Source organism: Panthera pardus, unplaced genomic scaffold (genome assembly GCF_024362965.1).
Source record: "Panthera pardus isolate Hobbes unplaced genomic scaffold, ASM2436296v1 HiC_scaffold_24, whole genome shotgun sequence".
Classification (NCBI taxonomy): Eukaryota; Metazoa; Chordata; class Mammalia; order Carnivora; family Felidae; genus Panthera; species Panthera pardus.
In genome coordinates, this window is record NW_026526810.1 from 30387660 (window position 1) to 30411129 (window position 23470).

At 36.8% G+C, this 23470-nt stretch overlaps 1 protein-coding gene across 8 annotated transcripts in view; it reads right to left on the minus strand.

The window, feature by feature from the left end:
• Positions 1–23470, minus strand: part of MAP2K5 (mitogen-activated protein kinase kinase 5) — a 271133-nt gene that overhangs the window by 162342 nt on the left and 85321 nt on the right. For all 8 annotated transcript variants that reach the window (XM_019441682.2, XM_019441683.2, XM_019441680.2 and 5 more), the window contains exons 9-11: positions 19374–19413; positions 8628–8696; positions 8431–8512 (exon numbers count right to left, since the gene is read on the minus strand). In XM_019441682.2, the coding sequence (XP_019297227.1) occupies positions 8431–8512; positions 8628–8696; positions 19374–19413 (191 nt within the window). The remainder of the gene's footprint in view (positions 1–8430; positions 8513–8627; positions 8697–19373; positions 19414–23470) is intronic.

A 23470-nucleotide genomic window follows, 5' to 3' on the forward strand; every position in this document is an offset into this window, starting at 1 on the left:
CATGTCTCTGGAGGCAAGGGAAACAAAAGCAAAAATGAACTACTGGGACCTCATCAAAATAAAAATCTTCTGCACAGCGAAGGAAACAATCAGCAAAACTAAAAGACAACTGACAGAATGGGAAAAGATATTTGCAAAGGACATATCAGATAAAGGGTTAGTATCCAAAATCTGTAGAGAACTTACCAAACTCAACACCCAAAAAACAAATAACCCAGTGAAGAAATGGGCAAAAGACATGAATAGACACTTCTCCAAAGAAGACATCCAGATGGCCAACTGACACATGAAAAAATACTCAACACCACTCATCATCAGGGAAATACAAATCAAAACCACAAGGAGGGGTGCCTGGGTGGCTCAGTCAGTTGAGTGTCCGACTTCGGCTCAGGTCATAATCTCACTGTCAGTGAGTTCAAGCCCCGCATCGGGCTCTGTGCTGACAGCTCAGAGCCTGGAGCCTGTTTCAGATTGTGTCTCCCTCTCTCTCTGCCCCTCCCCCACTCATGCTGAGTCTGTCTCTCTCTCTCTGTCAAAAGTAAATAAACATTAAAAAAAATTAAAAAAAAAAAACAACACAAGGAGATACCACCTCACACCTGTCAGAATGGCTAACATGAACAACTCAGGCAACAACAGATGTTGGCGAGGATGCAGAGAAAGAGGATCTCTTTTGCATTGTTGGTGGGAATGCAACCTGGTGCAGCCACTCTGGAAAACAGTATGGAGGTTCCTCAAAAAACTAAACATAGAACTACCCTACGACCCAGCAATTGCACTACTAGGCATTTATCCCCGGGATACAGGTATGCTGTTTCAAAGGGACACATGCACCCCCATGTTTATAGCAGCACTATCTACAATAGCCAAAGTATGGAAAGAGCCCAAATGTCCATTGATGGATGAATGGATAAAGAAAATGTGGTATATATATACAATGGAGTATTACTCAGCAATCAAAAAGAATGAAATCTTGCCATTTGCAACTACGTGGATGGAACTGGAGGGTATTAAGTGAAATTAGTGAAATTAAGCTAAGTGAAATTAGTCAGAGAAAGACAAAAATCATATGACTTCACTCATATGAGGACTTTAAGAGACAAAACAGAGGAACATAAGGGAAGGGAAACAAAAATAATATAAAAACAGGGAGGGGGACAAAACAGAAGAGACTCATAAATATGGAGAACAAACTGAGGGTTACTGGAGGGGTTGTGGGAAGGGGGATGGGCTAAATGGGTAAGGGGCATTAAGGAATCTACTCCTGAAATCATTGTTTCACTATATGCTAACTAATTTGGATTTTAAATTAACAAATTTGGATTTGTTTTTAAATTTTAAAAAACAAAAAATAAAATTAAAAAAAACAGAACTGCACAAAGCAGTAAGTAAAAATCTGCATTAATAAGTACACAACTTATAAAGATGTAACTTCTATGACAGTAACAGCGCAAAGGAGGGGGATGGAATGGAGCTATTAGGAGCAACAATTTTATAGACTTGAAAAAAGTTGATATTAATATGAACTAAGTTGTCAGAAGTTAAGATGTTAATTGTAATCTCTAGGAAAATCAAAACTATAACTCAAAAAATATAGTAAAAGAAATCACGAGAATATAAACAATACATTAAAAATACCTATTTAACATAAAAGAAAGCAGTAATGAATAAATGGAACATAAAAGAATACAACTAAAGAAAACAAGTAGTAAAATGGCAGATATTGCTGGTAATTACATTAAATGTAAATGAATTAAACACTGACAGATTGGCAGAATGGATTTAAAAATGACCCAACTCTATGATGTCTATAAGAGATGCACTTTGGATTCAAAGACCCAAACAGGTTGAAGGCAAAACAGTGGCAAAAGATAGAACAAACAAATAAGAATCAATGGGCGGGCTGGGATGACTACACTAAGATTAGACAAAATAGACTTTAGACAAATATAGTAACTAGAGACACATTTTATAATGACTGAAGAGTCGATCATAACAACTATAAACATATATGCACCTAACAACAGAATGCCAAAATATATGAAGCATAAATTAACAGAATTGAAGGAGAAATACACAAGCAAAAAATATTAGATGGAGACTTCAATATCCCCACTTTCTTTTTTTTTTTTTTTTTTTGTTTATTTACTTTTGAGAAAGAGAGAGAGAGTGCAAGCGGGGTGGGGGGCAGAGAGAGAGGGACACACAGAATCCGAAGCAGGCTCCAGGCTCTGAGCCGTCAGCACAGAGCCTGACATGGGGCTCGAATCCATGAACCGCAAGATCATGACCTGAGCCAAAGTTGGCCGCTCAACTGACTGAGCCACCCAGGTGCTCCTTCAATATCCCCCTTTCAATAATAAATAGAACTAAACTGAAGATCAACAAGGAAATAAAATACTTAAACAACACTGTAAATCAACTAGACCTAACAGACATCTAAGGAAAATCTAACCCATCAAGAGCAGAATACATTCTTCTCATGTATACATGAAACATTCTCCAGAATAGAATGTTAGGCATTAAAACAAACCTCAATAAATCTAAAAGAACTGAAGTCATACAAAGTATGTTCTCTGACCTCAAAAGAATATTAGAAATCAACAACAGAAGAACACTCAATGTGGAAAATGACACATTCCTAATGGAAAATGGGTCAAAAAAGAAATCGCAAGTGATTTCTCCTTTGGGGGGAATTAGAAAATACTTTAAACTAAATGAAAATGAAAACACAACATACCAAAACTTATAGGATGCAGCTAAAGCAGTACTTACAGGGAAATGTATAGCTGCAAATGGCTACATTAAGTAGGAAATATCTCAAGTCAGTATCCTAACTTCGCACCTTAAAAAACTAGAAAAAGAAGAGCAAACTAAACCCAAAGCTAGTAGAAGAAACAAATATTAAGGCAGAGAAAAACAGCAGAGAAAATCAAAGAAACCAAAGTTGGTTCTTTGGAAAAGGCAAAGAAACTGACTGACTTTTAGCTACACTGATAAAAAAGAAAGAAAGAAAGAAAGAAAGAAAGAAAGAAAGAAAGAAAGAAAGAAAGAAAGAAAGAAAGAAAGAGAAAGAAAGTAAGAAAGAAAGGAAGGAAGGAAGGAAGGAAGGAAGGAAGGAAGGAAAAGAAAAAGACTCAAATTACTAAAATTTGCAATGAAAGAAGAAGGAAAATTAACACCAACTTTACAGAAATAAAAATGATTATAAAGGAATATTAGGAACAACTGTGTATCAACAAATTAGGTAATCTAAATGAAATGGATAAATTTCTAGAAAGCTACAAACTATCAAAATTGAAGAAGAAATACGTATCTGAATAAACCTATAACTACATATAATTATTAAAGGGATTGGTAATCAAAAAACTCACAAATATTATTCAGTCTTAAAAAGGAAAATAATTCTGACACACACCACAGCATGGATGAACCTTGAGGACATTATGCAAAGTAAAATAAGCCAGTCCCAAAAAAAAGACAAATACTGTATGATTCCACTGAAATGAGGTACCCAGAGTAGTCCAATTCATGCAGACAAAAAAACCAGAATGTTAGTAGTCAGGGGCTGGGGTTTGGAGGCAATGGGTTACTGTTTAATGGGTACAGAGTCTCAGTTTTGCAAGATGCAGAGTTCTGGAGATTAATGGTGGCACTGGTTGCAGAGCAATGTGAATGTACTTACCAGTTACGAACTACACACTTAAAAATGGGTAGTACGGTGAATTATATGTTATCTGTGTAATATACTACAATTAAAAAACACTGTTGGGTAAGACGGTCTTATGTGCACTGTTCTTTGGACCCGATGTGGCCACATAAGAATGGGCCATGGGTCTGGAACACTTGCTTACCAGCAGATAAAGAGCCCACGTAGCCTGTGCTGGGCTTACCTCTTTGTTTTGGACTGTTTTTCCCTGTTTCAAATTCAGTGTGTACTCCATTGTCCTGCTTAAGCATGTGTGTCAATGACCTTCAGACATGTCCCCAGCCTTCGGTACTTCTGACACCACAGGAGTAGGGTGGGGTGGGGGATCCTTTCACTGCAGCATGAGGGGAGTGTGTGGGCCAAGGGCCCTGTATAGGCTGCCAGGAAGGACTTACTGTTGGCCGCAGGGAACTGATACTCCCAAACTGATCTTGCTGTCTGTCTGTCTGTCTCTCCCTCTCTCTCTCTCTCTCTTTTTAATTTTATGTAAGGCACTGTAAAATCCAGCATTTCATTGCACTGTGTTTTCCTTGGCAACTCCATACTAAGATGCAGTGGGCAGAAGTGCTTGGATTTCTTCTGATAATAGGCAACAGATGCCACTTGACCATAAAAACTACTCACAAAGAAAACCCCAGGACCAGATGGCTTCACTGGTGAATTCTACCTAATGTTTAAAGAAAAATTAACATTAATCCATCATAAACTATTCCAAAAACTAGAGGAGGAAAAAATGCTTTCCAACTCCTTTGAGGCCAGAATTATCCTGATACCACAACCAGACAATGACATTACAAGAAAAGAAAACTATAGACCAATATTCTTTAAGAATATAAATCCAAAAATCCTCAACAAGATACTAGCAAACTGAACCCAGCAATTTATAAAAAGCATTATACATCATGACCAATTGGAATTATCTCAGGAATACAAAATTGGTTCAACATGCAAAAGTCAATTAATATAATACTATTATGGAATAATGGATTTAATTATGGAATTATAGAAAAATGGATTTAAAAATCATTATCATTTCAACAAACACAGAAAAACCAAAAATACTCAACAAACTTGGAAGACAAGGGGACTTTGACAACCTGATAAAGGACATCTACTAAAAACCCAAAACTAATATCACACTTAATAGTGAAAGACTAAAAGCTTTCCATCTAAAATGAGGAGAAAAAGAAGATGTCTGTTCACACCACTTCTATTTGACATTCTACTGAAGGTTCTAGCCAGGGTAATTAAGCAAGGAAAAGAAATTAAAAGCATCCAGGTTGGTAAGAAAGAAGTAAAACTACGTCTATTTGCAGATGACATGTTTTATACAGACAATCTTACGGAAGCTACAAAAACCTATTAGGATTGAGAAACAAATTTAGTAAATTTATCCTACAAGGTAGCAGGATAGAGATCAATATACAAAAATCATTTATATTTATATACACTAGCAATGAATAATCCAAAATTGAAATAAAAGCTCAATTTATAATAGCATCAAAAATATTTATGAATAAATTTAACAAAAGAACTGCAAAACTTGAATACCAAAAACTACAAAGTATCACTGAAAAAAATTAAAGAGGATCTAAATAAATGGAAAGATACTCTGTGTTCATGAAGTATAAGACTTCATATTGTTAAAGTGGCAGTACTCCCCAGACTGATGTACAGATTCACTGCAATCTGTATCAATATCTTAGTTGGACTTTTTATGTGTGTGCAAATTTGGGAGGCTGATTGTAAAACTCATATGAAAATGCAAGGGACCCAGAATGGCTAAAACAATCTTGAAAAAGAATAAAGTTGGAGTACTCACACTTCTTAATTTCAAAACTTACTACAAAGCTAAAGTAACACAGAATAATAAAGTAAAAGTACAGGGTGCCTGGGTGGCTTAGTCGGTTAAGTGTCCAACTTTAGCTCATGTCATGATCTCACGGTTCGTTGAGTTCGAGCTCTGCTCTACGTCAGGCCCTGTGCTGACAGCTCAGAGCCCGGAGCCTGCTTTGGATTCTGTGTCTCCTCTCTCTCTCTCTCTCTCTCTATGCTCCTCCTCTGCTTGTGCTCTCTATCTCTCAAAAATAAATAAATAAACATTTTTTTTAAAAAAGTAAGCAAGGACAGTCTAGTACTGCCACAAGGATGGGCAAATAGATCAATGGAATAGAACTGAGAGTCTAGAAATACATTTCATGGTCAATAAATTTTTGACAAGTGCCAAGAAAATTCAATGGGAAAGAATAATCTTTTTAACAAATGGTGCTAGGACAACTGGATATTCACATGAAAAAGAATGGATTTGGACTCTACACCACATACAAAAATTAACTCAAAATAGATAAAAAAAAAAAAACTTTAAGAATGAAAATTATAGAACTCTTAGAAGAAACCAGGTATAAACTTTCATGACTTTGGATTATACAATACTTTCTTACATATGACATCTAAAGTACAAGCCACCAAAGAAAAAAAATATGAACTGAACTTCATAAAATTTTAAAACTTTTATGCTTCACGGGACACTATCAAGAAAATGAAAAGACAACTCAGAGTGGTAGAAAATATTTGCAAATCATACATCTGGTAAGATACTACTATCCAGAATACATACCAAATTCTTACAACTCAACAATAAAAACACATATAACCCATGTAAAAATAGACAAAAGATTTGAATACACATTTCTAAAGGAAGATATACAAATGGCCAACAAGTACATGGAAGTATTGTCAATGTTCATTAGTCATTAGGAAATCTAAATCAAAACTAAAAAGATATCATTTCTCACAGGCTATACTAAAAAAGACACACAGTAACAAGTGTTGGCAAAGATGTGGAGAAATTGAAACCCACATCCATTGCAGCTGTGAATGCAAACGGGTGTGAAATAGAATGGAATGGTTTGACAGTTCCTCAAAAAAATTACAAATACGGTTATCATACAACCGAGCAATTGAACTCCTAGATATATACTCAAGAGAACTGAAAACTTCTATCCACACGAAAAACCTGCATACAAACATACAGAGCAGCATTATTCATAACAGCACAAAAGTGGAAACATCCCAAATGCTCACCAACTGCTAAATGAGTAGTTTATTATTCAGCCATAAAAAGGAATAAAGTACCGATACATGCTACAACATGGAAACCTTGATAACGTTACGCTAAGTAGAAGAAGCCACAGGGTGCCTGGGTGGCTCAGTTGGTTGAGTGTCCGACTTCAGCTCAGGTCATGATCTCACAGTTTATGGGTATGAGCCCCGTGTCAGGCTCTGTGCTGACAGTGCAGAGCCTGTTTCAGATTCTCTGTCTCCCTCTCTCTCTGCCCATTCCCTGCTTATGCTCTCTCTCTCAAAAATAATAAACAAAATTTAAAACATTTTTTTCATAAAATAAAAAGCCAAACACAAAGGCCACATCCTGCATGATTCCATATACGTGAAGAGTACAAAATCTGGAGACAGAAAGTAGATTAGCAGTTGCCACGGACTAGAGGAATAGCGAGTGGCTGCTAATGGCTAAGGAGTTTGTTTCTGGGGTAATAAAAATGTTTTGGAATTAGTGATGATGAGCTTGCACAACCTTGTGAAAATACTCAAAACCAATGAATTGTATACATCAAAATGGTGAATTTTATGGTGATTAAATATGCCATCGCAATAAATGCATATTTTAATATGAAACAGAATTTAGAACACATTATCTACCTTATTATAGTATCAACCTACCAAAGATAACTTCTGAAAACGTCTTGCAAGGCACGAACTAGTTACTTTGTTACATACTAAGAACCCACCAAATAAACTAAGTATAAGAAAAAATGCTGAAGGACACCTTAGTAGCTCAGTCAGTTAAGTATCTGACTCTTGATTTCGGCTTAGGTCACAATCTCAGAGTTGTGAGTTCGAGCCCCACGGTGGGCTCCATGCTGACAGTGCAGAGCCAGCCTGGGATTCTCTCTCTCCTCCTCCCCTGTTCACATGTGCACGCACACTCACTCTCTCAAAATAAATAAATAAACTTTAAAAAAATGTTGTGTTTTAATGGGCTAGAAACTGAAAAACTGAATATATAAAATCTAAAGACTGCTTTGATTTAAAATGGGTAAATAACAATGATGACATTATTTCAGGAACAGGGTACCAAGAAATCTACATTTTGCCATAATATTCAGACCAAGAAAGAGTTACCAAAATAGAAATGAATGAAAAATACAGATGAAAGGAAAGGGCTAGAGTCCAAAGAAAACTAAACACATCTTGGCTAAACAGCTGTGTTGAAAAACAATTTCTTATCTTGCAATTAAGAACCGATTTCTTTGTAAAAGACACAGGACATTGGGTTAATAGATTTCTTTAAAAGAAAATCTGTTTTGGCTATTGAAACATTAAAAGACAGAACATCTGTTTTGCAAGTAAAGACAGATTGTATGGAAGAATCAAATATCAAACCACCGATTAGGCCAGCATTTAATCTGTTCTATTTAAATTTTCAATAAAAAGTAAATGAAATTACATTCTTGAAACTATAGCTCAGCTGTAAATATTTAACACCAGGAACCTCTAAAACTAGATGTTTTAGAGTATAAAGGAGGTCATTATTGGTATATTGTAATTATTTTTAATTCTACTTGACGTCTATATCAGAACCAGGTTTCAAAGCACTCTGCCTCCCAAGTCATTTTAAAAGTATTATAATAGGGAAAACTCACCATCCATGAATTCTGTACATATTGAAATCCTGTTTTCTACGAAAAATGCACCATAAAACCCTATGATATATGATGAATCACACTGTAATAAAAATAAGACAAAAATAGTTAAAAAAAAACACAACAAAACAACCAAAACCCTGCAAGTCAATATCATAAGCTGCTTTGTAAGAAAAAAATGACCAAGGAAAAATTACCTTATAAAGAATTTCCAATTCAGACATAATTTGCTTCTGAAGTTCCAGTGTAATATCTAACAGTATGACCTAAATACAGAAAGGAATCAACATTCACACATATATTCATCTTTAAATTAAATATAGCTATACTCACTATGAAATATAAAAAGAAAAAATATGGTGTTTCCTCTATTCATTGCCCCTTTCTCCTCTCCACCACTATAACCCTCAGGAATATAAACTGTATCCACATCTGCCTAACCTTTTGTATTGGGGGAGGTGGTATAGAAGTGATTGATGGGACCAAGGAGAAAGCCAGGTCTCAAAGGTCAGTATTAATGGCTTTAAAAGTCAGTTAAGTTATAACACCCTTAATTTATACACCCTATTTTGGCCACATTGGTTATTTCCAGAAGAGGAAGAAAGGAATGACCCTGAAACCATTTTAAAAAATTGTCTTGTAATTCAGACACAAGGCGATGAGCAGAGAGGATGATGAGTAAAAATGACATTTAAAGTAGGCTTTTTAGAGAGAAATAAGGAGTTTTTAAAATACATCATCTTTTTATATTCTTCAGTCACGTTTCTTTGCTAATACTGAAAAAGATGCTGGAGCTTGAAGGAACCACAGAAATGATTTCATCTAATTCTCTTCTTTTAAAGGAGGAAACCAAGGTTCTGAGAAGCCACAAAGCCTGGCAATGTCAAGGTCCCTCCCCGACTCTGAGGACTGTGTACTTTTTAGAACGTCCTGTGGTGGTTTATGGTTTTCCTTAACACATCAACCACTGAGTCAGATTCATGACACAGAAATGAAAAACAATTTACAAACTTACCTAGAATAAATTCTAGTTTATTTCAAACACTTATTTCTTAAGAAAGGAGACCATCAACTGTTCAAATTTTACTCAACAGTTCAGTGAAGCCAATTCAAGGGAAATTGTTTTTACTTAAAAAAGACAGTGCTGAGAATCAAATAGGTGAAAGGCAATTTTTAAGATTTGTGGCAGAGTTTCTGACTCTAGACATTTCTAGATAAAAACTTAACATTCACAATTACCATGATAGTGCAGTTATATACCATCCAATACTGAACTACATTTTGTGTTACAACTGCAGAATATATACACTCATACTGGGGAAAAAAAACCATAAATTATGAATTGCAAACTGCTGACAGAGCAGGGAAAGAAAAAGATAATTCTAAAACACACATTTTATAGTACTGACATCCATTTGAGGAAGGGGAAAGGGAAGGGGAAAAAAAGGCACGGCCAGTTTCTATCAAGAGTTTGCTTTAGGGTTATTTATAAAAGCTCTCACTAAACCTGATTGTAAGTGTAATACAAAACTGCCAAGAAACATTTAAACGTTTCTCTCGATCAATAGTCATTTGCCAACAATATTCACTTACATTTTTGTTCCTATATAAAACTTAGTGACAAAATTAATTCATCGAGTGTTGTTTCAATTCCATGCCATAAAATATCAGAACTTTTCACACCACCATGTCAAGTACAGGGCATCTTTCACCCTCAAAAACTGCTAAAAGGAATGAACGTATTATTTACCTTAGAGCAGTGGCTCTCAACCCTGGCCTCAGGTTATCATTACTTTTATATAAAGGTATTTATATAAATACAGGACGGCACTCTAAACAAGTCCTCATGCACAGAACTTACCCTAGAATAATGGAATCAATCTTGGGTTGGGCCCACATCTTAATATTTTTTAAAAACTCTCCAGCCGATTTCTATTCCACAGCAAGGTTGAGAACCACTTATCTAAGGTTTCAAAAATGCCATTTATTCAGTATTGAGTATGACCACTAAGATATACCACATCTCCAGGCCCCCAACCCAGAAATGATTCACCACAACCAGCCAACACCTTACCGTTAACCCCAAACTATTGGCTATAAACATATCATTCCCTTGATCAAGAACCTTAATTAGGTTCCCATGTCCTAGCATAACGTTAGCATAACTCTAGCATGACATTCAAAGAATTCTTCCACAATCTGGTGATTCTAACTCCTTTTCCCACTACTCCCCACCACAAACCCAATCCTCATGTGAAACTAGATGATTTGGAAGGCAGCTATGCCCACCACCACACCATAAATGTAGAAACTAGGTGCTTTGTACTGGGGTCCACACACATGTCCTGTGCCTTCCTCACTTCCAGTCTTAATGATGCCTCCACTTGAGTTGTGCTTCCTCGCTCTACTCCACAGTTAGTAACTGTCTTTTTCTTTCTTTCTTTCTTTCTTTCTTTCTTTCTTTCTTTCTTTCTTTCTTTCTTTTCTTTCTTTCTTTCTTTCTTTCTTTCTTTCTTTCTTTCTTTCTTTCTTTCTCTTTTGAGAGAGAGAGAGTGTATATGCACGTGAGCAAAGATGGGCAGAGGGAGAAGGAGAGAGAGAATCTTAAGCAGGCTCCACACTCAGTGCAGAGCCCTATGTGGGACTCGATCACATGAACCATGAGATCATGATCTGAGCCAAACTCGAGAGTTGGACGCTTAACCAACTGAGCCACCCAGGCGCCCCATTGTAAAACCTTTTCTATCTTTTAGATGAGCCTGAATGCTGCCACCACCTCTATGAAGCCATCCCCAAAGCCCTCTATCAGAATTTATTTCTAGCTCTGGCCCTTGATATTTCTCCTTATCACATTCTGCCTTGGCACTCATGCCTCACCCCCTAAAACCATAAGCCTAGAGAGCAGAGTGGTTGTAAGCCCTGCAAGGGCAAGGACTGAATCATGGGCATCTTTCTCTGGTCCGCCCCCACTCCCCACCCCCAGCACCCACCACAGGTCTTACTCACGGCAGTGCCCATTAAGTGATGTGGGATTTAATTAAAGTGCTCCTTATGACCATAATCCTCTAAATAAGAAGCTGTTTCTAGACAGGAAAGAAGTGGATTGCTTGGTTTCTACAAATGAATTTAAAACCAAAGACACAAACAGCAAAATAAATAAAAGTGCCACACTGACCTAAAATGTAGCAAGTAACACTGTATTTGTAGGGCCAATCCATTGCATTCTAAAGGGTCTTGATCATTCATGGTATTTGTTATGGTCTGGAAGAGTGGCGATTCCGTAACGGTGCAAAAGTGAATAAAGTAATTTCTGGAACTTAAGAGGGAAAGCAAAATTCACCTCAAAATAACTCTACTGCAATGCTCTTCTATTTTCTGGGAGACTTGGCACTCTAGGTATAAGGTTAATTCTCCTTCCCCTGGGCATTCCTGTGAGTGAGCTGTTAAACTGCTAAAAATAAGTCCAATTCCTTATTTGAAAGCCACGGAAAAAAGCATGGCAAATACTAATTTTCTTTTTGAGGTGCAAGGGAAGTGTGGACTCCCCGAGTCTTCATTATTCTTATTTTTTCTCCTTAGGAAGAGCTAAATTTCTCCAACTGGGGAGGATGTGCGCATGAAGCACTTCATGGAGAAAGGGTTAATGAGGGACTGAAATACCTGCGCACATTTCCGCTGCTCTCCACTACACCTCCAGGACAAATAAGGATGAGTTGTCAAGTTAAATCTAAGCAGTCAAGTGACTGAATTATAATTTACTCTGTGCTCAATTTAAATTAGTGTGAGGCTATTAAAATATACAGTATAAATACGGCAATTCATCACAAGCTGTCATGGATGACTTCATTTATTTGCTGGAGTGGCACACGCTCCACTAAAGGGAAGGAGAGCAAAATCACAGGTCAAATTAAGCCTCTATTCTGTTTTAATTCGCTTATTTAATCTGTGGCGACATAATTGTCTTTTACAGTATGTACAACTCAGAAAGGAAATTTGGGAGGATTACAGTCAGTATACAAATGATTAATCAAATGGTCCATTTAAATGCTAGTTTAAAAGCAACAGAAACCCAAAGCAGTCAAAGAATGATAATCAGCACATGCTATATACAAGCTAAGAAATTTCCTGTTAGATGACTTTTTCCCAATTGGAATATAAAAAATATTAGGAAATACATTAAGCTGTACTCTTTGAAGGATTGTACAGAAACATTAATGATATAAAAAGGTTCCGTATGCAAGATGGCTAACAGTGTTTTTATTTGTTTTCTGCTCTACTTGTTCGCGACTGTCTTGCGTATCTACACCCCTCCCCCTAAAATAAAGCTAGTTAGAAACACATTTCATGAGTTATAGTCCTTATCAAACAGTTATCTTTAAAATACAATTAGCATTTTTCAAAATGGTCTCTTTAAGGTACAAATTGTCTGAATTCAGTGGTGTAAAATAAAAATCCAAGGTATTTCTATTCCTCCCAAAGTTCAACTTGCTTTTTAAAATATCTGAATTAATGGCAGCTCTTCCTGCCCACGGGTACTTGTCCCCGTGCTTCAATAAAACCACCTTTTTGCACCACACACACACAAATAATAATAATAAAATAAAATAAAATATCTGAAATAATGATTTCCCACCTTTAAAGTCTGAAAGGGGAAACACTATGATATTCTTTTGTTGGTCTAAAACATAAGAAGATTTAAAAGTATAAAAAATACAAATATTTTGAGTAGGAAGAGAAAAGTAACAGATTTTCAAGGACTTTCATCTGACTGTACCCACAGACATTCAAAGTGCTGGTCCAACTGACCACTTGGCTTGGGATATTAAATTTCCCACATCATTCTATGCAGGCATCAGAACACTGCAGGTGATTCTGTTTAGACAAGGACTGTGATTTGCTGCTCTTCGCAATCCCTCTGTGACACAAGGCAGCCCCATCTCGCAGCTGAGGTCACAGAGAGGTTTAAGTGACATGCTTGAAGTCACACAAAAGTCAGGAGAGGGTCAGGAAAAGATCAAATGCACTTCTAACTCTTAACCTTTCATTTCACCCTTTAATATATATATAAAAAAAAAATAAGCTAAGAACTACTCTGGGTGAGAGCAATGGTCCATACAAAGAACACTATGGGATATTTTGTATGTGAGGTGAACCTGCTTTCAAGATGCTACTTCAAAAGATGAATGAGTGAACTAAAAGAACGAATGAAAGAACCAAATTTATCTATTGAGTCATTTAACAAATTATGTGTTGAATACCTTGTCATTACATGGAGTGCTCTATCTAGGCCCAAATGCAAAGTTCAGCATGATTCAATGAGTAAGACAAGAAGATAAATAAGATCTTTTCTTTACTTACAAAGAGATTTCTTTCAATGTAAGAGAGGGAAGGCACATGTATATTAACAGCCAAATACAAGGCAGTATGTGATAACATCCACAAGAGACACATACAGAGAATTCTAGAGAGTTTCAAAGGACAAAGTGAGTGAGTGAGAGATAGACCATACGTGACAGGATTTATCTAAGTAAGTTCAATAGAGGACCGGGCTTTGGAGCTGACCCTTGAAGGCTGTTAAGAATTTTGATAGGTAGAGACATGGGTGAAGGCATTCTAATTAGAGAAAAATACGTGAATCAAAGTGCTGAAGTGTGAAAGTACCTGGGTTCAGATAAAGCAAGGAGTTCAACTTAAAAGAAGCACAGCATTCAGACACATAAGATATGCTATAAAAGTAGGCTGATGACATATTGTGCAAGATCTTGAGTTTCACCCCATAGAGTTCTTAGTTTATTTGGGAGTTATATAGAGCCTTTCAAGCCTTCTGAGAGGGAAAGACATGAGACCAGAACTATGCTTTAGGAAGCCAAATCTGAGGGTAGTGAACAGCAATACAGTACACAGGTTGGAAGGAAGCATGAACCTGGGGAATACTTGCCTGACTTCAAATCCTGGTTCTATTACTTATTGGTTATGGGACCTTAGGCAAGCTACTTATTTTTAAAGTTTATTATTTTGAGGCAGACAGAGGGAGAGAGAGAGAACGAACATGTGCTCATGAATGGGGGAGGGGCAGAGAGAGAATCCCGACACGGGGCTTGAACCCACGAACCATGAGATCATTTGCTGGACGCTCAACCAACTGAGCCACCCCGGTGTCCATGGACAAGCTATTAATTAATTAATTGATTATTACATGAGAAAAACATGTAGAGTGCTCAGCACAGTATAAATGATCAATAAATGGTAACCTCTATTTCTGGGAGAACAGTTTAAACATTGGTCAGTGTCTGACAAGAGACAAAACAAGCATCTGTACTGGAGAGGTGACGAGGAAGGAAGAGATCCAAAACCAAACCAAACCCAGAACAATTAACAGGCTTCCAAACATTGACAACAGCTACAACAGGACAGTGATCTTTGAGAGACAGAAAGCAAATGAGAGGAGCCCTATGATTGTCTAGCTTACTGACTAGAGAGTGTCCAGGCCCCTGTGCTGGGAGGGAAATCCAGGCAAAGCTCAGCCATCTCCCTAAGTTGAGGACATGGAACTGGGGTGTGAGGCAGCCACAGCAGCTAGAGTTCCCTGACAGAACACCAAAAGGAGAGGGCTCCAGGGATGTGCTAAGGGACCCCCTGGAGTCTTCAGTTGATTAATGATCAATCAGCATCTGGAAGTCAGGGAACTAACACTGAGGCCAGGGAAAGAACTGCCAGAAAGACCAGAGAAACAATCTCCAGACCTCACACTAGGCAGAAAGAGTTTGCACTCCCACCAAGCAGTGTGGAAAATCCCGTAATGGTCGGGGCATTGGTGGAGTATTCAGAAGACTGTCACCTTAATTGTGTGGGGTTAAATAAGTTCCCAACTAACCACTGGACTGGTCCCATCTAATAAAGCTTAAGAGTAAGTCTTGAAAGGATCAAACTTTCACAGTCACTAAATAGCATCTCAGAATAAGCTGAAAAGTATTTATAGCAATGCAAAAATATCTAGTATCTAGTATGAGACACAACTGGCATCCAATCAAAAATGATAAGATGTTTTAGGGTGCCTGGGTGGCTCAGTTGTTAAGCATCTGACTTCGGCTCAGGTGATGATCTCACAGTTGGTGAGTTCGAATTCCACATCCTGTGAGATTGTGCCCTGCTTTGGGTGAGCACAAGCCCCATATCAGGTGAGCACAAGCCCTGCAGCGGGTGAGCACGAGTCCCACTTCGAGTGAGACTGAGCCCCACTTTGGGTGAGCATAGCCCCGCATCGGGAGAGCTCAGGTCGGGTGAGCATGAGCCCCACTTCTCTGTCACTTGTGGGATTCTCTTCTCTCTCTCACTTGTACCCTCCTTCTCTCTCTCTCAAAAAGAAAAAAAAAAAAGAGGTTTTAAAAATAAGAAAATACAACCCAAAATGAGGAGAAAAAGTAATCAGTCAAAACTGACCCCAAATGACACATACCCTGGAATTAATAGACAAAACCATTAATAAAATTATATTCCACATATTCCATAACTACATTACATACATACAAGAAGGTAGAAGGAATACTGAGCATGTTAAGGCACAGAAGATGTAAAAAAGACCCACATAAACTTCTAGGGATCAAAAGTACAATGCCTGAGATGAACAATACACTGGACAAGAGTAATAGTAGATTAGACAGTGTAGATAAAAACTTGAGTACCTGAAAACAGAAACTATCCAAAAATGAAACATTAGAGAGAAAAAAAAAGACTAAAACAAATAACAGAGGATCATTTTAGTATGGGACAACATCAAGTAACCTAACACAGATGGAATTTAAGTTCCCAAAGTTGGGGGAGGAGGTATAATTGCTAAAAATTTCCCAAATTTGATGAAGGCTAAAAATCCACAGAACCAAGAATCTCAACAAATCCTAAACACAATAAAACCTTGGTTTGTAAGTAACTTGTTCTGTGAGTGTTCTGCAACACGAGCAAACACTTCTAATAAATTTTAACTTGATACATGAGCGATGGCTTGCAATATGAGTAGTACGTGATGCCGAATGTCACATGATCACAACTGAGCCAAAGGTTTTCTCTCCCTCTCTCTCTCTCGCTGTAGGATTGCGGGTGATCATCTCCCATGCCTGGATGGTTGGTTTCAGGCCACACAGTTTGGCAGAAGTCAGTGATTTTTCAGAACATTGAAGGTGCCCACAACTGGCACTTGTGTATTTTTTTGTCACTTCAGATCACTTATAGACAGTCCTTTGCTTTTCCATACAAGAGTAAGCTTAGGAATGCTTTGCTTCATTCTAGGTCAGGCTGACTGCAGATATAGACCCCTTCCTCTGCTGCCTTATTGCCAGTTACATTAAATACAGTATATGACAAGACTTTATTAACACTGTACCATAGTCAACATCCGTGTGAGTGTATATATACAATGGCTCCCGTGCAGAAAAAGATTCCATTGAGCCAATAGACAGCAGTGATTCCATTAGTAATAGTGAAAGTCGTCCTACACAATAACCCTCCTCTCTCTTGTCTCCCTCATACCAGCCACAAAGGTTTTCAAAAGTAAGTGCAGGTTAATTTGTTTATTTTTCTTTATATTTTATATTTTCTTTATTATTTTGTATTACATTACAGTATTATAATCATTCTTTTTTATATAATTTTTTTACTTTTTTTTAGTTTTGAGACAGAGACAGAGTGTGAGTGGGGGTGGGGCAGAGAGAGAGGGAGACACAGAATTCAAAGTGGGCTCCAGGCTCTGAGCTGTCAGCACAGAGCCTGACATGGGCTCGAACTCACAAACTGTGAGATCACGACCTGAGCCAAAGTCGGGTGCTTCAACTGTGAGGCACCCAGGCACCACTTGTAATCATTCTTATGTGAATATTTTTGGGTTGTGGAACAAATCATCTGAGTTTACATTATTTCTTATGGGGAAATTCACTTTGATATACAAGTGCTTTGGATTACAAGCGTGTTTCCAGAATGAATTACGCTCTCAAACCAAGGTGTGTGTGTGTACATATTTTTTTTAAACCAAACGTAGTTAACTGTTGACAACTGAGGAATCTGGAGGAAGCATCTTATAACTTTTCTGTAAGTTTAAGTAACTTTTTTAAAAAGTTTCCAAAGAAAATGTTTTAAATGATATTAGGGAAGGAAAGAACAAAGTATATCAAGATGACCAGCCTCACAAGCCAGTCTGGCAGGTGCAATTAAAAAGCAGAAATTATGAGATTGGACTAAAATACAAGACCCAACTATACGCTGGCTATGAGAAATTTATCTCAAATAAAATGACATAACAGGTTAAAAATAAAAGGCTATAGCATGCTAATACTAGTCAAAATAAAGCTGCAGTAGCTATCTATGTTAATATCAGACAATGTAGATTTCAGAGCAAAGAATATTATCATGGCCAAAGAAGGGCCACTTTGTAATGAAATAATAAAGGGCCAATTCATCAACAAGACATAACACTCCTAAATATGCCTAACAGATTTGCAAAAAACATGAAGCAAAAGATGAAAGAACTGCAAGGAAAAAAACCAGACAAATCCACAATTATTGCTGGGAATTTCCACACCCATCTTTCAACAGTTGACAGAACAAATAGATAAAAAGCAGTAAAGCATACAGAAATTTTGAACACTGTCAGCCAATTTGATCTAATTGACATTTACACAACACCCTATAAAACAGACTATACATTTTTTTCAAGTGCACAGGAAACACTTAACCAAGATAATTCATATCCTGGGCCATAATACAAATCTCAGTAAACTTAAAATAATTCCAATTATAGACAGTATGTTCTCTGACCACAACAGACTTAAATTAGAAACCAATAATGGAAAGATATCTAGAAAATCTCTAAATATGTAGAAACTAAATAACATACTGCTAAGATTTAATAAAAGAAACTCTGCCTGTTTTGAAGAAATAGCACATTTCTTTCTTTCAGAGTATGACTATTAAATAAGTTACTTGGATTTTGCATTGGCAGCCAAGAAGCTCAGGGCTAAACTAAAAGTTTAAATAGAATAACTATATCTACTCTTAAATCATTCATTCATTCAACTCAGATGAAATTTCAACACAGCAATAATATCTACTTTTTTTTTTTTAACTAGGCTTCATGCCCAGTGTGGAGTCCAACATGGGGCTTGAACTCACAACCCTGAGATCAAGACCTGAGCTGAAATAAAGAGTCTAATGCTTAACTAACTGAGCCACCCAGGCACCTCAATCATACCTACTCTTAAATGATTCATTCAATCAACTCAGCTTAAACATCTAATATGTTTTATAAATTTTATAGAATCTAGGAATATACAGTGACAACAATATAGTCCTTGCTCTAAAGCTCAGTTTTATGGTCAGGTCTGGTAGACAGCATATTTGTAAACACCTGCTGTTTGCATTTATTCAAAGTCTCTAACAGCTCTGTTTTAAATGTGTCCTTTCTTTAAAATTGCTCTTAATCCTTTTCAGAAATAGCTATTAGCCCCTTGCCATACCTAACTAAATAATCATGCATGAGAATTTTAATATTAGCCAAGGTTAAGTGTAATTCAAAATGTATGAAATTATGAGAAATTATAATGCCCTTGCAAGGACAAACAGTCGAGTTTTTTTAGATGATTTATAGGGGTGCTCCCTTCTCTTGGACTGAATAACCTAAAGTTGACTGTCTTTAAATATATTATTGACAACAATCTAAGAGTTCTGACATCTAAAGGAACAAATAACTCAATAGACAGGAAAACAGTGCTTGAGCTGGTGAAGGTATCCTGAGAGAAGGAGCTGATTACCACAACAGGACCAAAGCTTCCATAACCTACCATCCAAATCTTTCATCTCCTCTTTCACAATAACTGTGACTCAAAGCTAACCGGAGAAGGACAAAGTAGTGAGCATTAAGAACTTCATGAATTTCATAAAACACATCCAGCACTTACCTTTACAGCTAATATTTTCCCACTTGGGACATGATATGCTCTATGGGAAGAAAAAAACATGACAAAATCACTTGGGATACTAAACAACCTACAGAATGGTTAAGGACGTAAATATAAATTAGAACATATCTGCCAGCAATGGGATATGTGATACTTTCAAAGAACACTCATAACATGAGCAATAGATGTTTCTATCGAGCTTAATGGTTTATACAACCATTCACTATACATTACCTGAAAATAACCCTCTGAGGTAATGTGGGTATTATCATCTTCCTTTTAGAGACTGAGATCTCCGAAGGGCAGAGAAGCTAAGCAGTTTTCCCAAGGGCACAGAGTTGATAAGTGGCAGAACGACACCTCAAACCCAAGTCTTCTGCCTCCAGATCCTCACAACTGACCATCACTGTGTGCGTGGGAATCTTCTAAGTCTTCGGCTAAACACTGTGCGGAGCCATTTGTAAAGTGGGAGGTTTTCCTTTTGTGTACTTCAACTATATATACAGGTAAACTAAATCTCTACATTTCATCAAAATCATCTCAAAACACATGGGATTAGCTACGGCTTAAGATATAAATTCATATAAGAAATCACAGACTTATCAGGCTCAAGTATGTGGTTCATCTTTTCCTAATTTTAGCACCTCTCAATATTAAAAAAGCTTCAGAAAAGAGACAAGCTCAAATGACCAGATACAGTGAAATAACAATTGAAATCAAGGAAAAGAAACACACTCATTTATGAAAAGGAATAAAATAATCAGGTTTGCAGAAACAAAACCCCATTACTTCTCATCAAGACCTTTTGTGTTTAAGTGACATGTGGCCTTTCACACACGTTCTGCAAGGAAGGTACATTCTGACCATCATCCAGGGACAATCCGTCTTATAAAGAAGTGTCTAAACAAACCACACAGTATAAACAAGCACTGTTCTTGCAAGTCCATAAAAGTATAAATAAACAATCGGTTTGCAAGAGTTAAAATCTTGCACTGTAGAGGATTTTGCAAATTGGCCAAAATCAGATTGTTCTTCTTCTCGCCCAGCTGTGTTAAGGTGTTTGGGCAGGGAAGATGTGGGACAGTGGAAGTTAGCTTCCTAGGAATTCCCTGACTTTACCGGCCAAGTTGCAAAATATATTTACCAGGTTCCCAATAGTTTACTTGGCGATGACTCAGTAGAAAAAGCTGCTCATTTCTTAAACAAAACATAGATTCTACTATTATCAAAATGAAAATATCAGTTTCTGTTGTTTCAGCAGAAATATCTGTGTGGCTGCTCTGACAAATTTTTTAACAGATTTATTGAGGTGCAATTATATATGTAAAATTCACTTATTTGAAGTATGTAATTCAAATTTTAGAATTTTAGTAAATTTACTGGCCTTTTGCAATCACTGACAAGTGTTTTTTTTTAAGTGACTGACTTATAAAAATGGTTTCATTATTAAGAACCATCAAGTGTTTGTAAATTTTCACACATAAAATGTCACAAATTTGGGTAATACTAGAAAAAACATACATATATAGATATGTGCATATCTATATATGTATATACCTATATATATTAGTGTTACAAGAAATTTGTTCTGCTTTTCCTATTTGAGTGGACTACGGAAAGTAAACTTAGCCTTTAACAATTAATTGTAAAGAAACCCAAGTGTATCTCACTTAAAGAAAGGCAAGATTATAAAAATTAAGTGGCAACTATTCACCTTACTTAAGAGTTCTTTAACCTGTAAGGTGTCTAAAGACTTTCTCTAAATATCAACCTCTCTAGTATACATAAATACTCCTGCATTTATAAAACTGAAATTTAAAAAATTTTACACTTTGCATCAAGTGGTATACATTTTATAAGAGGAACCCCTATAATATACTGGTTTTAGAACAAATTACCATTTAATTTATTATCTATGTTAACATAAGACTTTTAGAATGTGAAGCTACATTTCAGGTCATGATTCGACTCATGATAGATCTGAACTCATACGACAGACTGGTATATAAAAACTAACATTGTGGTGTTGTCACTGCCTGACAGAGAAGTTGTTAGATTATACTAATCTGAAAGGTGATTTGAAGGAAGTTAATAACCTTATTCTGTGCGAATGTAGGTAATATAATATGTAAGATAACAATATATTATTTTCCCCTTGTATACTAGAAATTCTTCCAATTTCCACCTTAAGAAAAAAAAAAAAGAGGTTAGAGAGGAAGAGAGCCAAAGCATAAGAGACTCTGAAAAATTAAAAACAAACTGAAGGTTGATGGGGGGTGGGAGGGAGGGGAGGGGGGTGATGGGTACTGAGGAGGGCAGCTTTTGGGATGAGCACTGGGTGTTGTATGGAAACCAATTTGACAATTTCATATTAAAATTTCATGTTAAAAAATAAATAAATAAACTTAAAAAAATGCTGCATATTAGAATTCCTAACCAAGGACTAAAATATGAAGATAGAACAGTTGAATGCATACACAAGGATTCAAAAGTTGCAAAAAGAACCGTGGTGCTACTTTGGACAACAAGCAACACTTGGACGTTTGAGACCAACAGCAGTGATAAGGAGATGACTAGAAGATAGTCTAATGTATACACCGTACTGGACAGTTTGGCAACTTAATTAGCTTGTCAAGAAGGCCGATGTCTTTTCCAAAAGAAAGGTCTCCTATTTCCAAGTGAATTAAAAGGGGGAGGCTTGATGATTTAATTATGACGCACGCTAATTCATCCGTGGAAGTTTGGGTTCAATTTCGAGCAATAAAGATGCTGGGAGGTTTGGTTTACAGTGCAATGACAGTACCAGTTTAACATTTAATCATCAGGGAGAAGTGGATGACAAAGGCAAGGCCAGTCATGAGTTGAACGTGTCCCTTAACTTTGCAAATGGCATTCTACCTGGAGAAAAGGAATTTGTTTACTTTCAACAGATACTGCATCTCAATTGTCTTGACCTTCCCCAACACATTAACTATAAAGTGATTAATGAAGTTTGAATGGAGGCTCTGGTTACACCAAAAGACAACTATACACCTCTGCATTGTTTTAATTAACAGCTAACACTTCAAATTAGTTTATTGTTGCTACAGTAATTACCTGTTCCAATGAGTGCATGAAGGAAGCATTTTTATGTTATATTTTGAGTGCTGAGTCCTTGAGTGTTCCGGTTTGTTTGTGACCAGCACAGACCTTCTGGGAATACTCCCAGCCCTTAAAATTGAGCACACAACAACATATACACTTTTGCAAGGCACAAACTAGTAGCCTGGCATAAATTTTTTGAGTATTTAAAATAGCAAGGAGATGGGTAACAGAGGGCAACACTTACTATCTGTATTTTCTTACTTTCTTCTTTCATTTGGAACAATAGGTTTTAGATGACTAGACAAAAAGTTGGCATCAACTTTTAACTTTGGTACAGAATCAGATAATTTATTGAGATAGTAGGTAATATAAAGAATTGTCTAATCTAATCCTTTCCTTTTACATTGGCTACACCCAAAAGCCAGGGTGAAAAAACTTGTCCCAACTTAACAATCAACGGCAAGGCCAAGATTGGAACTGTGGCAGAATACACACATTTTAGGACCTAAAAGAAATATGTGGTGATGTGTAAGTTTTCTTAACGGCATTCTAGGGCAGGGAAGCTCATAATTCAAAACTTAAAAGGTGCGACCTATGTCAGTCAGGCTGAGGACCACCACCTCTGAATGTCTCCAGACAAAGAAGCATTCTGCAAGCACTGTCAACCTATCATGAGAGGGAGAAGAGCGAAGGGTGTAGGCTCTTAGTCACTGTCCAGGTTTTGATCCCAGCTCTGCCACTTCTTTTGTTTTTGTTTTTGTTTTTATTTAAATTCTAGTTAGTTAAGATACAGTGTAATATTAGTTTCAGGTGTACAATATAGTGATTCCACACTTCCATACAACACCTGGTGCTCGTCACAGGTGCACTCCTTAATCCCCGTACCCACTTCCCCTCTGGTAACCTTCAGTTTGTTCTCTATAGTTAAGAGTCTGCTTCTTTGTTTGCCTCTATCTTTCTTCCCTTTGCTTCTTTGTTTTAAATCCCGCATATGAGTGAAATCATAAGGTATT